The 19,242-nt window shown below is 34.2% G+C and overlaps 1 protein-coding gene across 1 annotated transcript; it reads left to right on the top strand.

The window, feature by feature from the left end:
* Nucleotides 1–15,719: 15,719 nt before the first annotated feature.
* Nucleotides 15,720–18,879, top strand: LOC108680055 (GATOR complex protein NPRL3-like; the record flags this gene model as incomplete). Its single annotated transcript, XM_018168822.1, has 5 exons — nucleotides 15,720–15,806; nucleotides 16,145–16,297; nucleotides 16,658–16,792; nucleotides 17,768–17,868; nucleotides 18,771–18,879. Coding segments are annotated over exons 1-5 (585 nt in total), but the record flags the coding sequence as incomplete, so codon positions are not given.
* Between the last annotated feature and the right edge of the window lie 363 nt (nucleotides 18,880–19,242).

Below are 19,242 nucleotides of genomic sequence, written 5' to 3'. Positions count from 1 at the left end.
CATTAAAAGATTGCAGAACAATACCCGTATGTCATTAAAAGATTGCAGAACAATACCCGTATGTCATTAAAAGATTGCAGAACAATACCCGTATGTCATTAAAAGATTGCAGAACAATACCCGTACGTCATTAAAAGATTGCAGAACAATACCCGTACGTCATTAAAAGATTGCAGAACAATACCCGTATGTCATTAAAAGATTGCAGAACAATACTTGAATGTCATTAAAAGATTTCAGAACAATACCCGTACGTCATTAAAAGATTGCAGAACAATACCCGTATGCCATTAAAAGATTGCAGAACAATACTAGTAGTTTATTACAAGATTGCAGAACAATACCCGTTTGCCATTAAAAGATTGCAGAACAATAATTGTACGTCATTAAAAGATTGCAGAACAATACCCGTATGTCATGAAAAGATTGCAGAACAATACCCGTATGCCATTAAAAGATTGCAGAACAATACTAGTATTTTATTAAAAGATTGCAGAACAATACCCGAGTGTAATTATATGATTGCAGAACAACACTAGTGTGTCAATGAAAGATTGCAGAACAATACTAGTAGTTTATTACAAGATTGCAGAACAATACCCGTTTGCCATTAAAAGATTGCAGAACAATACTTGTACGTCATTAAAAGATTGCAGAACAATACCCGTATGTCATGAAAAGATTTCAGAACAATACCCGGATGTCATTAAAAGATTGCAGAACAATACTAGTATTTTATTAAAAGATTGCAGAACAATACACGAGTGTAATTATATGCTTGCAGAACAATACTAGTGTGTCAATGAAAGATTGCAGAACAATACTAGTAGTTTATTACAAGATTGCAGAACAATACCCGTTTGCCATTAAAAGATTGCTGAACAATACTAGTATTTTATAATTAGATTGCAGAACAATACCCGAGTGTAATTATATGATTGCAGAACAATACCCGTATGCAGAGCTGTGCAGCGCTACTTTGAAATGTAGCGGCCGCTACCGCTGCCGCTACATGCTCTAAATGTAGCGGGCGCTACCGCTACAATTGCTTAAATGTAGCGCCGCTACCGCTACATGTAGCGCGCTACTGCCCACTATCATAGACAAGAAAATAGAGCGTAAGTACTTACGTTCACTTGATCATAGACAAGAAAATAGAGCGTAAGTACTTACGTTCACTTAGCGGGTTTTGAAAGTATGGCCCCTGCATAGTGAAACCTACGAGTGATGCAATATTTTAATTTTTAATGAACAAAATTCGTAGTGTTTTTAAACATTTATTTTGATGATTGAATTGATATTTACTCCTAATTATTATTAGGATAAATGACATGAATGACTAGTATTGAATTGTAATCGAAGGAATTAATGTATTCAATATGAATAAGATTGTTATGATTAATTCAAAATGAATAAGATTGAGATCGTTTATTCAATTTGAATAAGATTGCAATAATTTAGTCCATATGAACAAGATTGAAATAATCTATTCAATATTAATAAGATTGAAATAATTTATTCAATATGAATAAGATTGAAATAATTTAATCCATATGAATAAGATTGAAATAGTTTAATCCATATGAATTAGATTGAAATAATCTATTCAATATGGATAAGATTGAGATAATTTATTCAATATAAATAAGATTGTAAAAACGCTTTCCGTTTTTGAATTTGGGTTGCCGTAAGTCCGCGTTCAGGTTTTAGGATAACCACGGTTTCAACAACAAATTTCCTTTTTATTGAATGAAAAATTGCATCTGTAGGANCGAGTGAGACAATATTTACTCTTAATTATTATTATGATAAATGACAGAAATAACTAGTATTGATTTGTAATTGAATAAAATAATGTATTCAATATGAATAAGAATGAAATGAAAATGAAATGAATTTTCAATGAGATAATATTGAAATAATTTACTCAATATGAATAAAATTGAAATAATTTATTCGATATGAATAAGACCCAGAGTCTCCTCTAGGTCTTAAGATTAATAAGATTGAAATATTGTATTCAATATGAATAAGATTGAAATAATTTATTCAATATTAATAATATTTACCTGTAGCTCTTGCTCGGTCGCGCGCTGTGCTGCGATCTCCTCCTCGCACGCTAGGATCGCCTGGTGTAGCTCCTCCCGTCGGTCCAGAATATCCTTCAGTCTGCCGTTAAATTAAGATAATAAAGATAAATAAAATAAAATAATCGAGAATAATCGATAAAAAAATAATAATCGATAAAATAATCAAGATGTTTATATTTGGCATTTGTGTTAAAGTCTGCCGTTGTTAAAGTCTATGTGTTCAGTCTGCCGTTAAATTAAGATAATCAAGATAAATAAAATAAAATAATCAAGAATAATCGATTAAATAACAATATTAATAATCGATAAAATAATAATAATAATAATCGATAAAATAAGCGAGATGAATAAATTTAGCATTTGAAGAATGTGTTCAGTCTGCCGTTAAATTAAGATAATCAAGATGATTATGTTTAGCATTTGAAGAATGTGTTCAGTCTGCCACTAAATTAAGATAATCAAGATGATAATATTTAGCATTTGAAGAATGTGTTCAGTCTGCTACTAAATTAAGATAATCAAGATGATTATGTTTAGCATTTGAAGAATGTGTTCAGTCTTCCACTAAATTAAGATAATCAAGATGATTATGTTTAGCTTTGAAGAATGTGTTCAGTCTGCCACTAAATTAAGCAAAATTATGCAGATCAAAATAGGTAAGCGCTGAACTTATTCAGTCTGCCATAAAATTATGCAGTTCAAAATAAGCATGTGCGATACATGCGGTTATTCATTTTGAATTGCAAATTGCAAAAATTTTCGTGGAAATATATGATTTTAAAAATTGTTTAAAACGTTTAGGTTGAGAGGGATTTATACACCTTATACAATTTGTTTTTGAATCTATTGCTTTAAAGATCCGTAGGCATACTTGATGAAGCTGTTTTAACAGATTCTGTCAATCTCAAATTCCGCTACTAAATTTAAGCTATGACGTTTTTATGCAACTTTATAGTTTTAAACTTTATAATGAATATATTTATATAACGACTTTGTCATAAAATTAGTAGCCATCTTTATATTTCAACATTTGAAAATCATTCTCATCAAAATCACAGAGAGTTACAATGAAGCTAAATCCTTCTGAGACGAATAAAATTTTGTTAATATTGTTAAAATTAAACTAAAAATTAAACTAATCACATGAATTGTTATGGACATAACTGTTCAAACTTCTGCTAAGAAAGGCAACATTATAATTCTAATAACATTTGTGCATTTCAGTGGGACACAATACTAATGTTTCATTAAAAGATTGCAGAACAATACCCGTATGTCATTAACAGATTGCAGAACAATAACCGTATTTCATTTATAAGATTGCAGAACAATACCAGTGTACCATTAAAAGATTGTAAAACAATACGAGTATGTCATTAAAAGATTGCAGAACAATACCCTTATGTAAATTAAAGATTGCAGAGCAATCCCCGTATACCATTAAAAGATTGCAAAACAATACTTGTATGTCATTAAAAGATTGCTGAAAAATACTAGTATTTTATTATTAGATTGCAGAACAATACCCGAGTGTCATTATAAGATTGCCGAACAATACCCGTATGTCATTAAAAGATTGCAGAACAATACTTGAATGTCATTAAAAGATTTCAGAACAATACCCGTACGTCATTAAAAGATTGCAGAACAATACCCGTATGTCATTAAAAGATTGCAGAACAATACCCGTATGTCATTAAAAGATTGCAGAACAATACNTCATCTTAATTTTTGATATTATTTTAAACTAAAGAGCACGAAATAAGCTATATGTTTGAAATCCATCTCCGATTCACTAGATTACTAGACACACTACTTTAAATAATATAAGTAAAAATATCATTTAGAAGAAGAAAAAAATTTAAGAACATTAGATTGAATTTAATTTAATTTTAAATTCAATTTAATTTAAAACAATTTATTGAAAGAATTAAATTCAATTTCAACTGAATTTAAAACCCTTCAATTTAAGCATAAAAATTTAAAAATCGCACCTGCGGTATTTTAATTAATTAATAATATTGATTACTTATTAATATCAAATAAAACAAGTAAATAAAATGTATTTATTCCTAATTTTATAATTTAATTAATTATAATTTAATTATAATTTAATTTAATTATTATTCTGCATTAAAATTAATAGGGTACCTCCGACAATCCTGCAGTTGCAGCAGCAGAGCTTGGTGTCTGCAGAGCTGCTGCTGCTGCCACTGCCAGAGATTCTGGACCCCAGACCTGCACTCGGAGAAATATTAGTGAGATTTTGTCCAAATAGCAATGCACTTCTTGCCTTTTTAGTGGGTCATCCTGACCCGTTTGACCAGGCAAAGAAGTCCATGTCGGCATTGGAATGAGCGCAAGTCTGCCCAAAGTGTAATGTTGTTTTTACAAAACTTCTCTTTAACTTCATATATCTTTATATATGAATATCTTTCTTTAACTTCTTTAATAGTCGTTATTTAACACACTTCTATCGCTACAATTAATCTGAAATTGTGCTCACTTGCGTAATGTCAGAGACAATGTATGAATCTATTGACATAATGAACAATTAAAAAAATTAGAAATTCATTGTATCTGTGTATCATTGGAGACAATGGCCTCTTTGGAGGTGTTGTCTTTAAAAATTATTTTTACACGCATATTATTGCCCCATGTGGATAATCCAGACCTAGCACGGCCATGCAAAATGATTCATCAGTGATATGTGCAGAAAGTGGGTCCGTTTTTGGACTACGTGCCCCATGTATTTCTCTGTGTATACCTGTAGCCCGTGCCCTGTATTGTGTAGAGGTACAGTATTTCTCAGTGTATACCTGTAGCCCGTGCCCTGTAGAGGTACAGTATTTCTCTGTGTATACCTGTAGCCCGTGCCCTGTAGAGGTACAGTATTTCTCTGTGTATACCTGTAGCCCGTGCCCTGTAGAGGTACAGTATTTCTACGTGTATACCTGTAACCCGTGCCCTGTAGAGGTACAGTAGAGCCTCCTTCTGCTGCCGGTGCCCCACCCGCCCACTGTAGAGGTTCTCTGTCCGCGGTCACGTCACGAAGTCTGAGGGTTCAGCAGAGGGAAGAAGCAATTTAACCCTCTACCGCCCGACACGAGTAACCGGGGGCCATACTTTCAAAACTCGCTAAGTGAACGTAAGTACTTACGACCTATTTTCTTGTCTTTGATTAGTGGATTTTGCTCGATCGGCCGTCAATGATTGGCTGATAAACTTACGATCTCTTTTGAAAGTATGAGTATTTTTTTGAACTTTTTTTGAAAGTATGGGCCCAGAGCAATATTGTTACAAGTCTACTACCCAAAAAGGGTACGTCCTAGTGAGCGCAAAATGACTTGCACTGATGGTTACCGCCGCGTACGACAACTTTATAATGTTCTCTGTTGCGTACTAACGTTCACAGATTGCTAGATAGTAGATAGATAGTATCACACAGATAGTATACGTATAATCAAGTTGAAATTTATGTTCTCGGAGAGTGCCATACGACGGTAGAGGGTTAAGCAATCCTAGAATTGTGAGGGGAAAATAGGATAGAACAAATTGCGGGCGAGAAAGATTTTGGTAAAATTTGGGGTAGGAATAATCAGAGTTACGCCTGAAATTCAGAGGGTAGAGTCCACTGCGAAAACAGTGGAATTTACGTCAGGGTAAAATACAATACAATTCAAAAAAGTTTCCGAAGGTTAGGAAAAATTAAAATAAATAAATAAATGAAAATGAATGTAGGAACAAAATAATTTTTATATAGAAGACCTCCGTTGAAGATAGAGTGTCCATTTTGGAGGCTTTGATTGCAAACTAATGTAAAAAATATGAGCATAACTTATGCAATGTTACAAAATCTTTAAATTGACTGTTAAGTAGCTGAATTGTTATTATTAATATCGCTAAATTCCTTTTAATTAGTCATATAGTATAATTATATATCATTATCACGTATGAATAATACCTAATAGATGATTCATGCTTATAATTTTTTATTCCTTTTAATAATTATGTATTTATTAATGTATAATTTATGAATATAATTATTTATTTATTTCAATAATTATGTGTAGAATAATAATAGACAACTCATGTATATAATTATTCATTTCATTCAAAAATTATGTGTAGAATAATAATATATAATCTATGTATATATTTATATATATTTATTCATTTCTTTTAACAATTACGTGTACTATAATAATAATAATGTATAATTCATTTATATAATTATTAATTTTTATTAACAATTATGCTATATTAATAGTAGACAACTGAATTAGACTGAATTAGAATTAGACTGAATTAGAATTAGACTGAATTAGAATTAGACTGAATTAGAATTAGACTGAATTAGAAATAGACTGAATTAGAATTAGACTGAATTAGAATTAGACTGAATTAGAATTAGACTGAATTAGAATTAGACTGAATTAGAATTAGACTGAATTAGACTGAATTAGAATTAGAACTGAATTAGATTAGTAGACGCACTTATCACTGGGCATCAGAGGCTGTACAGATGATGATATCACCCCTGCAGCGTCCCCGGTGAGGGGGGCTGCTAGGGGCGGTTCGGGGGGCATTATGGGGGGCGGTTCAAGGTAGGTTGGGGGTTTAGGGTCAGGGTAAGTTAAGGATATAGGGTCACGGTACAGGGGGAGTTTGGAAAAAGCTTCACGGTACGATGGGAATTTAGATAACGTTTCAAAATACGGGGGATATTTCGATGATGCATCATGATACGGTGCGAATTTCGAAGAGGAATTTTGAAACGAAGGAAAAATTTGCGATGGATCTTGTAGGATTGGGAGCTTCATTAATGGATTATCAAAATTTGAATAAGTTATTTGTCTCTTTTAAATTAAATTTATACGGGATTTATTTTATTTATACCAATTTTATTTACCAATTTACCAATTTATTTTATTTATACCTATGGAAATTTAAAATTTCGATTTTAGGGCACATGTCATGATGTCTCCTACAATTTTATATTGGACTTCTACTATAAACTTTCCTTTACATAAATAAATAAGACCTAGCTAGAATATAAATATTTCTATATTTAAAATGGTATTGGTTATACTGTATAAATGTTCAATATCGAGGCACATATCTCCTTCAGTTTTATATTAGACTTCTACTATAAACTTTCCTTCACATAAATAAATAAGACCTAGCTAGAATATAAACATTTCTATTTTTAAAATGGTATTGGTTATAATTGTATAGAGGCCTATTTTAAACCGGGCCTATTCCTTCAACGCTCGCTCGAAACTAACGTAGATAAGTCACCCCTTCGCTGGCTCAGCGTCGTTGGCATGGCAACGCCACCACGTCGTCATAGCAACGCGAGGTCTGATCATAATTGTTACTGTTTAATGGATGCTTACAATGCTCCTAGTGTTTTGAAGTGGTAATTCAATCTACAATATTTAAACTTCACAAACTAGATTATCTTGTATTCATCAGCAAAATTTTTTAAGTAAAAAAATTACCAATTGAAAATTGCTTATGACTTCGCAGTCGGAAAATCACTGCCTTAAAGCAGTTATTTTGATTATTTTTATTTATAAGAATATAAATGAAAGGCATACAAAATCAAATTAAATTTTGTTTAAGGTTAAAATTTTGTCGGCTGATACATTTGTTTTAAGAGCTTGTAAAAACACGAACTAATACGAACATCAAAAAAATTATACAAGTATACAACTAAATCAACTATGCATTATTTTCAAGTCCGAACAATTTATAAGCCGATCATTACTTTCACGTATTTTGGCACATTAAATGGTTCATAGGCATTATATAAGCACATGTGTACCATTTTCATATATGAAGGGTTATGTATTGAAGAATAACAAAATTGCAGCTTATGAAAGTTATTTTCTTCATTTAACGTTAGAGTAGAAATTAATTCATTAATAATTAAATAATTCACATTAATTAATTAATCATTCAGGATATCCAAATCCCGTATGTCGTTGAATGTTCGCATTTCATTTTTGCTCCTATAATAAAACTTATTCACAAAAACCACGTGGTAACACTGTGAATATGGCGCTTCGGCGGCAAGCAATCAGATGAATTTGTCGGCGAGACCGTCAGATGTTGTCTTCGACAAAGACCAGCTTAAAGATAGTTCTGTAAGTGCAAGTCACAACAAAAAAAATCAGATGTTAGGGAGAGACTGTTAGCGGATTTTTCTATCGCTAAATGTTGTGGATCGAAGAGATTATTTAAAGAGGGGCAGAAGGGACAGCTATGATATTAAAATTCACTTCCACCGCAAGTAATGTTCTGCTGTTGTATCAGCTTCTGATTCCATATTAGCAAAAAATAACATAAATTGTTAATATATTAAATAGTAAAATCCCTGCACTAGCCGTCCCGAGATCCAGGGAATGGCCATGAGAATATGCTCTGAATAGGTAATTTAATAATAGATATGTGATTAGCAAACTACGACGCTACTGGAGATAGAAAAACATTGTTGAACTGATACGCACCAGTTCACTATCATACTTCATATAATATACGTATACAGATGTGTGCACGATACACCCAACCGAAATTTGTCCAAACTCACCGGCATATTCAACTGCAGACTTTCCCCATGCATTACTCGGTCAGTTCTAAACTTTTGGAGTTCAGTGATAGATATAATATATAATTTTTAATATATAAATATTATTTCAGTGATGAATATATAATGGAGAAAGTGATAAATATAGCATTACCGCAAATTCATTATCAGCTGCAAGCTTTTGTAGGCGTAAGCGTATTCTGTTATGCTAAGATATTAACTGAAAATGAGAAACGCCACAATGTGAACAAATTTACAAAGCGTATGATGTACACGTAATATGTACATTTTAGNCTGTCTCTTATACACATCTAGATGTGTATAAGAGACAGAGGTACAGCATTGTCGTCGTGACTTGTGTTGTGCCAGTTGTGGTGACTGGTGAGTGGTCTTGTGGAGAGTGGAGAGTGTAGTGGGCACTAGTGGCAAAGCAGAGAGTTCTTTAGACTCTCCCTCAAGTTCATTTTTGAGTTCTATAAGTAGACCAGTAAAGTATCAACTGTATCATGGATACCATTACCAGCATTACCATTATATAACCATACATAAAATATTGGTTTAAATCTTGGACTTGAGTAAATGAGGAAATTAAAAATGAACTGATTCTAAAAAATCTCTGGTTTGCCACTATGGGAGTGCCTGGAGACAACCTCGCATTCGCAGTCTCCGAGTCTCGCAGTCACACCATTGACCATTCTGCCCGTGCCCAATTCAGTCCAGACTCCAAGTCTCCAGGGGGCTGGCACCACANCAACCGGAAGGGTCAGAAGTAACCCGGACATGTCTTACATCTTATTATTGTCAGTTCGACTCGCGTAGTCAATATACTTGCATATATTGTTGACTAAAATAGTAGAACTATTTTAGCTTTCTAAAGTACGGCGCATGGCACATTATTTTACCAACGTAGTACCGGGCAGTACGGCGCACCGCGCAGCTGGCGCAGGTCATTAAAATGACAAAATAAATTCCCGCGCACCTGGCAGGCTGGCACATCTTCCTGACCATGGGGCTGGCAACAGGGCCACTATTCATTGAACTCCACTGTGCAGAGAGTGAACAAAGATTTAAAGACCTACGGCGACGCATTATCGGCAAAATTTTTGCCTTCAGAAGATCTTGCCGACACATTTAGATTGAAATTCTTGCATTTAATATATTTCTCAGTCTTCAGCCAACTATTTAGAAAAAAAGTAAGGTTTCCGGTACGTTGGATGGATTACGATGCAGCGAAGCTTGTCCAGAAATCAGTTGCGATGAGTTCCCGCAAAAAATGTAAACAACATTTTTTCGATTGCGCAGTTTCGGTCGCATTAGAGCGGTCAGACTGCTTTATTACTTGTTCAGTTGACACTTGCTGTACAACTGGACTGTTTTTAGGGTAAAATTAGTTATTTGGGGTAACACGTGCATGCAACCTTGTAATAAGTTCGTGGCTTGTAAATAGTTCGTCATTACTCAGCGTAAATGGCTTTTCATTAAAAATTACCCGGCGACGCATCTTTAAAATGGCCAGCGACGCTTTGGGCTTAAAAATCAAAATATTGCCGACACTGCATCCACCCTCTGCATAGTGGAATTTGAACTGGCTGCCCAGGCTGCCTACTGCATCACTTGTCTACTTTGCCCTGTGCCCCTGTCTCCAATGCATTCGTGGTGCAAGTGTTTTTACAAGTCACCTATGTGAGAAACAAGCAACGAAATAAAATTTCAACTAAGGTACTGAAGTCCCTTATTCGAACCATAAGCTATCTGCTCAAGCTCAACCGTTACAAGTGATCACACCCGAAATGTTAGATTAATGCAAAATGCAAGCATGTACAAAAATAAGCAAAAAGAAGATGACCTGTTTCCGTGGCTTGCTAATGTTGAGCAAAGGGGGAGAAATGCGTCACTGTAGATGTAAAAAGGAAAACGTAACAATGTAATCGAACACAGGGAAAGAAAAGTGTCAAAATGTTCCAAACAGAGCCTCAGAGGGAAAAATATAACATGTTTAATTTTGCTAATTATCGTCAAGCTAGATAAATGCACAGTAGGTACATAAGATCATTTTTTTTCTTTTTATAACCAATGTTTTTGACATATGTTCATCTAATTTGGAGGTAGTAGGCTATTTTGAACTATAGAATTTCTTCTATTTTGAGCTAGGCAATCTGGTATCCACACTCAGGAAGATGTATATAAATGGGGAAATTTCCCACGCATAAAAAATTTTTTGAAGCCCTAGGTCAGCGCAGTTCGCGCAAAGCAATCTAATTATATTTTCTTTGCACAGGCGTTTGCACAATTCACAGTCATCGATTGCACGCCGCGCAGCACTCAGCACGGTCTGCAGAGCTGTCCAACACAGTTCTGATTTAGACACAGTTTTCATCTGAATGGAATGGCAACATTGTCTGTAGATTTCAAGTAACGCTGAACCAGTGTTGCTAGATGGTATATTTCTATACTTGTCAATTTTCCTGGCCGGGAGGATGTTGGGGATGTAGGTAGTCCCAACATTGGCATGCAGGATCATACTGTTGACGTACAGGTTCATAGGTACCCTACTTGCCGCAACCAGTCCAGCCATTCATTAGAAGGCACTGATGGCACATCTAAAGCCATGTTGCCTTTTTTAGTTATGTAATTCATGTCCAATTGAATTGTAATCTATGAATGAATATTCATTACTGTGCTGACTCTTAGAACCTGAGTCCTTAGTTGACACGTTAGCAATCTAGTTAACTCATATCCAACCACAACTCACAACACAATGTGGATACACGTTTGACGGTTTGTGTGTACGGTCAGTGTGATTACGTAATTCGCGTTGCCGCGCGTCCATATTCAAACTATTTCAGCATTTTAAAAGTATGGCGCACTGCGCAGGTTGTTAAAATGACAATATAAATTCCCGCGCACCTGGCACATCTTCCTGACCATGGTCTGGTATTCTTGCCGAGAAAAAACCTGGCAACACTGACCGAATCAACACTTCAGCAAACTCGTCTGCAAACTCGAATGCAAAACCTAACTTCATTTTCAACTCAGGCAGTAGGCACTAATAAATCTGTCAAAAATGAACGGATTTTATTCAAATTTCAAATATTAGTAGATAATATCAGTAATTTGTGGACGGAATTTTTTCAAATTTTTACTTCAATAGGTAACTTTTTTTGTTAATATGGAAAACCTAACTTCATTTTCAACTCAGGCACTCATAAATCTGTCAATAATGAATGGATTTTATTCAAATTTGAAATATATGTAGATACCAATAATATCAGTAATTTGTGGAGGGAATTTTTTCAAATTTTTACATTCAATACCGGTACTTTTTTATTATCACGGAAAACCAAACTTCATGTTCACCTCGCAGGTTAGGTCCTAGTCAGGTCAAGTTTCAGTATTTTGTGGCATTAGAAAAAAGTAATTGATGTAAAAATCTGAAATAATTCTCTCCACAAATTACAGATGTTATCTACTTATATTTCAAATTTGAATAAAATCCATTCATTATTGATGGATTTATGAGTGCCTGAGTTGAAAATGAAGTTGGGTTTTGCATTCGAGTTCGCAGGCCAGTTCGCACGCAAGTTCGCTGAAGTGTCGGACGGGTCAACGATGGACGTGTCGAAGCTGACAGACGATGACTGCTGCGGGCCATGCTGACAGGACGCAGGTTCTGCATGCTGAGACCCTGCAAGTCTCAACTTATAGTGTGCAAACCACTAAACTAGTGATATTTTTGAATCAGTTCATTTGTCATTCCTAATTATTGAACCTAATTTGTAACTTTGTAAGGTTATAGCCTAATGCCCTAATGGGCCTAACCTAACATAATTACTTACTTACATTTTTCCATAGGATACTGAAAAGAATTCTGAACTGCTGTCAATGCCACAAGTTGACACTTGACAATGCCACCTCACTATATGGTAGTGCCATGCTACAGGCTACAGTGAGACAGAAAAATATTTATTAAAATGGACCCAATACTATCATTTCATTATCACAGGAAAATGGGTACTAGAACATTTATTAATATTGCTTAAAAGTTAAAGATAGTGTGTAATGCATTTCTGACATTTAATTTGTAATTAGTTCTGAGATTACAAATCAACAATCAACATGACAAAAATTCTGCAAGCAATAATAATTTTTTCCTTCTCCTGTCTGTAGACTGTACCCCATTTGGGTGATGCTCTATTGCTGAGAAAATGTTTTCTGTACAAGCTCAGGGTCATTCCGAGCTGAAACGCAGTAAAAAGAGGTTCATATTGCTTGTACTACTCCATATTTTAGAGACATTTTAATATGGTCATTAATTTATTCTATAAATATACCTGACAACGGGCAACCTAAGTGCATATAAATTTGGGAGAAATGGCAAGGTTTGTGTTGGACATTTGCTTCATGAGGCTGATTGAGGCAGGACTTAAAGAATAATTTTTGTTGCTAATTTATACTAACTATGCAATAAAAGTGTGATAACCAATGATGCATTAATTTTTTGTTAATATTTTTTTTTTGCTGAGCGAGGTAAATGCAATAAAATTTTTTTGTTGTCAATTAATTTTTTTGTTAACTGGAGCCTCTGCTAATTGAGGTACCGTCAACCGGGGCTACTCGGGACAAGCAGGGCTACTCGGGACAGGCCTCCGACACGGCGTAAAAGTGTTATAGTAGCGAAACTAATTGCAATATTGCAAAATTAAAAATAGTGGCGTAAACGTCAACATTTTTCCTATCTATGTAGTACGTATAAAGGAAGTCGAAAAATACTACATTTACTTGCTTCAAAAAATTTCTGAAAAAAATGGTGAAAAACTACCTATATTTTTTAAAGTTACAACTGCTAAGGTATGTAACAAAAAAAATATTCGCCGTATTAAAAAATTTTACTTGCGTAAAAGTTGCACCCAGGTGTCGGCTTGAAAAGGTATTTGACAGAATTTGCCTACGGTATCTCATTCCAAAAAGGAATGGCAGCCATTTCCGCACAGCGGGGCTACTCGGGACACCCCCCCGGGGCTATTTGGGACACCCTCAAAAACGGATTTACGGTAGAACCTCAGTTAGCAAAGGCTCCAATTACGAAAAAAATTGATTGAAAACAAAGAATATTGATCACATTTTCCTTGCTCAGCGAAAAAAATTTCACTTATCGAAAAATTAGTGCATCATCAGTCATCTATGGAATTTTTTTGACAATGCCTTTTGATAGCCCTCGCAAAGAGCTATAAAATGAGCCTAAATTTGTTTATGAAATGTTTCATCGTAAGAAGTTATTAACAGTTATTAACAAAAAAACGATCAAATCTGTCCCGAGTAGCCCCGGTTGATGGTACTACTGTAAATGCATTTTTAGGGGTGTCCCTCATCACGGGGGGTGTGCCATATTACCACGTCTTGCGGAAGTGGTTCCCATTTTTTTAATGAGTAATGTAAAATTTTGTAAATTCTGTCAAGCAACACCTGTGTGCAAATTTTATGTAAGTAAAATTTTTTAGTATGGCAAATATTTTTAGCACATTTTCTCATTTATTGAAAAAGGCACTATTGTGCTTGTCATGTCCATCCATCCATCTGCCTGTCCATCCATGACTTCACATTTTTTGTCAGGGAGAAAATCCACTCTGTCACTCACTGCAGTGAGTACTGAGTTATAATTTTTGCAACAAACCTTAGCAGAGGAAAGTTTCAAAAATCTCACTTTTAACACTTTTTCTATTTTTTTTTCACACATTTTTTCAGTAAATGCATCATTTCTTAACTTGCTTTATGCTAACAAGATATTAAAAACGTCGAACTTAATGCCACTGTTTTTAGTTTTGCAATATTTTGATTAGTTTAGCTGCTACAACATTTCTACGGTGGGATAACTGTCCTGATTTACCCCGCCCATCCCTTATTACCCCGTTTGATGGTATAAATGTGGATTCACAGAATCGGCAAACTGGCTGCTGATTCCATAGAATTGGCAATTCTGCCATTTCAGCACAACATACACCTGCATATATTATTATTATCTATGAATAATATACCTTGTTTTAACTCCAGGGTGCAGAGAGTGGGTGAATATTTAAAGATCTTTGGCAATGCATCTTCATCAAAATATTTGTCTTCAGAAGAGTTGGTGCCTTGCTGACACATACACTGTTAGTTGTTAAAGCCCCATTTACATGTATTTTTGGCAAGAAATCATGAAAATTAAGACAGCCATTGGTGACAAATATTTAATTTTACTGGTAACACTTTGGACCACTATCCCATTCTTGCTGACACAATTGCCAAACTCTGCACAGTGGTATAATTGAACAGATTCATCTTGTTCATTTTAGCCAGTAGCAAAATATATGTACAGAATGTCATCAAATTTTTTGTGTCATATGAATTGAGGATATTTTTAACTTCTTTCCAGAGGATTTTCACTTGTTAAAAGCAAGTTCTGAGTTCCAAACATTTTCATAGTTCAGAATGTCTATGTATGAAATGGAAAATAGATTTTCTTCCTTCTAGGTCATGTTCATTATGACTAGACTAGTAAAAAGATTGTTTAAGCTATTTACGGTGTTCTCCGAGTTTCAAAATAGATTTACCTAGGTATTCTCTATTATAATCAAAGAAGAGGGGCCTAGTATGAATTTTATTTCAAATTTAGAACTGGCTTTAAAATAATAGAATTTTATTTCAAATTTAGAACTGGCTATAAAATAATAGATGTCTAAAGCTTTTGTAAAAAATGGAGATAAACCCAATTCCAGCTGCAATTCTGCTAGTTAAAGATGGCAGTGGTGGTGACAAGCTGTTATTCAAGTATCCATACTGCTTGTGCTATGATGAATTTGAAGAAAAGAACAATCAAAATGAACCTCATTTAATTTTGGATGAAAAAGGAATAGCAGATTCAGCCAGAGGAAATTACTCAAGTAATGCTGTGAAGAGTACATTAGATGGAACCAATAACCACATTGAAAAAAACGATGCTCGTGGTAGACTGGGCAGCGAACTGAGTGACCACGAAGAAGTCGAAGCAGCTAACACCAAGCATGGCCACCCCAATGATGGTAGAGTTGCTGGACAACAGAGAGCTCCAGGGCAAGGGCATGACGCATTCATGCAGGATGTCTCAGCAGGTGCTTGTTTATACTACATATATCTTTGACTATATGAGCCTCTAAATTTGTAACTATTTCTTATTCTGGTTTTAGTTTGTAGTTTAGCTTCTTTTCATTATTTTCATGCTTATTTTAAATCAATGGACATGTTGCATTCATGCAGGATGTCTCAGCAGGTGCTTGTTTATACTACATATATCTTTGACTATGATATGCCTTCAGTTCAGTTAAGAGAGCCTTCAGTTCATTTAAGAGAGCCTTCAGTTCAGTTAAGAGAACTGAAGGCTCTCTCAGTTCTTTCTTCAGGAGTTGTATGTTGTGCTTGTAACTAACATATATAATTTCTATCATTGCAGGCACTCTCTAATCTGCTTGCAGTCAAAACAGACATGTGTGGCTGCCGATTTGAGTTATCTGTTAAGGATGTACGGTTCATTGGCTACCCAATTCTTATTGATCCTCTGAAAAAAACTTCTCTGCAAATGTTTCATCTGGCATTTGTTCTGGATGTGAGTGAGAAATAAATAGTTAATGCATATGGTATCTATGATAATAATAATAGTTTAATGCATATGGTATCTATGAACTCCTTGACACTGGAATAGTAGTGATTTTCAATTAAAAACATATATCTCAAATCAATATTTGAAAGATGTCAGACAACTTGAAATACTACCTACTAAAAATAATAATCATAATCAATTCCTTAATTCCTTATCCATAATCAATTCATCATAATCAATTCCTTATCCATAATTAATTCATCATAATCAATTCCTTATCGTATATTGATGTCAGTTTCTGCAAGTGATAAGAGTTGGCTGTTATTTGAATTTTTTGGTTACTTTACTTAACTGTTTCCATTGAAGGCTCGTCTGGAGCCAGAAATTGTCAATGGATTCTACAGCCTGTGCAAGAGGCTGGCCGTGGGACTCAAGTATATGGACACCAATAAAAGATATCTTACTTCACAAGTCCAGGCCATGATTGTTACTCATGAAGAGGTAGGTACACACCCATGATTGTTAGGGTACTCATGAAGACACAGGCACAGGTTAGGCACATACCTCTTCATGAGTAACAATCATGGGTGTGTACCTACGTACACACCCATGATTGTTACTCATGAAGAGGTAGGTACCCATGGTTGTTACTCATGAAGAGGTAGGTACACACCCATGGTTGTTACTCATGAAGAGGTAGGTAAACACCCATGATTGTTACTCATGAAGAGGTAGGTACACACCCATGATTGTTACTCGTGAAGAGGTAGGTACACACCCATGATTGTTACTCATGAAGAGGTACACTCGGACGACATATTTTTTATATTGCCTTTGCTACTAACATTTATTAGTCATGGCTTAACAGTATTGATATTTATGTTGTTGGGATGTCCATGGCATCATAGTTATTGTATTACCGGGCATAATGTTTTAGGGAGGCTCTTGCATATAAATTGTTAATTGAAGTCTGTCAGTGTTCATAGTGTTCATTTTAATTATGCACCTTGCAGTGAATAATTTTTGATCAATTAGGTGTATTTATTTGATTTATTGAAAAATATGATATAATTGCTTAGTTTTGTGCAAATGCAAATCTTTGACATAGCTTTCATAAGATTTTTTTTTTTAAATTTGAGGCAAAGAATTCATGTNTCATGTTTGTCACTATAAAAAATTTACTCTACCCATTATCCTGTCGCAAGATTTTGCTTTATTACTTGAATGTTATTAGTGTAATGTACAAATTTAATTGCATTGCTAGAATTCACCTTATTAATCGCTAGGTATATATTTTAAATACCGTAAAATGGGGTAACTTTGACCACTTTTTTTCAAAATGATACCATTTTTTTACTAGATAAGTTAAACTTAAATTGAAACTCTGCTTTATTACTTGAATGTTATTAGTGTAATGTACAAATTTAATTGCATTGCTAGAATTCACCTTATTAATTGCTATATATTTTATTTCAGGTAGCAAACAGAGGAAAGTCTGACAATGGTGCCTTGGATCCATATGACGAGATAGCCAAGCAGAGCGACCTGGCGCAGCATCTTGTCTCTATATACAATACGTGAGAAATATCCTCTACAATATTAAAATAATATATGCAAAAAAATGTAAAGTATAGCTTCAGGTTTATTTCCTGCACTAACAGTGCTTGAATGTCTGGTATAAATGTTACGTGAGAAATATCCTGTACAATATTAAAATAATATATGCAAAAAAATTTAAAGTATAGCTTCAGGTTTATTTCCTGCACTAACAGTGCTTGAATGTCTGGTATAAACGTTACGTGAGAAATATCCTCAACAATATTAAAATAATATATGCAAAAAAATTTAGAGTATAGCTTCAGGTTTATTTCCTGCACTAACAGTGCTTGAATGTCTGGTACGGTATAAACAATACGTGAGAAATATCCTCAACAATATTAAAATAATATCTGTAAAAAAATTTAAAGTATAGCTTCAGGTTTATTTCCTGCACTAACAGTGCTTGAACGTTTGGGATGAACAGGAGAAGATTTTACTCAAGAATGAATTTAAAGTGTGATCAAATTTTATGAAGATAAATGAGGAAAAAAGCACGAGTTTGTGCTATTTTGAAAATTATAAAAAAAAATTCGTACAAAAAAAAGGTTATTTTTCTGGTCTTGTTCTTCAAGCTGTCACATTTACGGCTTGCCTAGATTTTATTGCCTATATTCACTCGGTTTTTAAGTTATTTGTTCTTTGAATTTCCGTATATGAAGAAGTATGGTGATGGTAACTGAATTGATGTAAATCAATGTTGTTGTTTTTTATTTCTTTTATTCTGGTCTTGTTCTTCAAGCTGTCTCATTTACGGCATGCCAAGATTTTTTTTCATATATTCACTAGGTTTTTAAGTTATTTGTTCCTTGAATTTCCGTACATGAAGGAGTATGGTTATGGTAACTGATTTGATATAAATTAATGTTGTGTAATTGTTCAGACTGAGCACAAGTGGAGATTGCCGCGTCAACCTGGATGACTGGTTCAACGTCAGCTTTGTGATGCCTTACAAGGCCTACGCTAACCTGCCTCAGGGGAACTACTTCAATGTGAGTGTTGGTACTAAAATGAAATATTAGTAAGTATTATAAAGTACCGATTAAATAAATTATTGAAATGTATTATAAAGTACCGATTAAATAAATTATTGAAAGAACGCTAGCCTGCCTCAGGGAAATTACTTCAATGTGAGTCTTGGTACTAAAATTGAATATTAGTAAGTATTATACAGTACCTATTAAATAAATTATTGAAAGAACGCTAGCCTGCCTCAGGGGAACTACTTCAATGTGAGTGTTGGTACTAAAATTGAATATTAGTAAGTATTATACAGTACCTATTAAATAAATTATTGAAAGAACGCTATCATATCCTTGCTCAACCAGAATTTGATAGTGTAGCTGTTGTATTTT

Source organism: Hyalella azteca, unplaced genomic scaffold (assembly GCF_000764305.2).
Source record: "Hyalella azteca isolate HAZT.00-mixed unplaced genomic scaffold, Hazt_2.0.2 contig5120, whole genome shotgun sequence".
Classification (NCBI taxonomy): Eukaryota; Metazoa; Arthropoda; class Malacostraca; order Amphipoda; family Hyalellidae; genus Hyalella; species Hyalella azteca.
The sequence above is the reverse complement of the archived record's forward strand: the minus strand, read 5'-3'. Positions and strand labels throughout refer to the sequence as shown.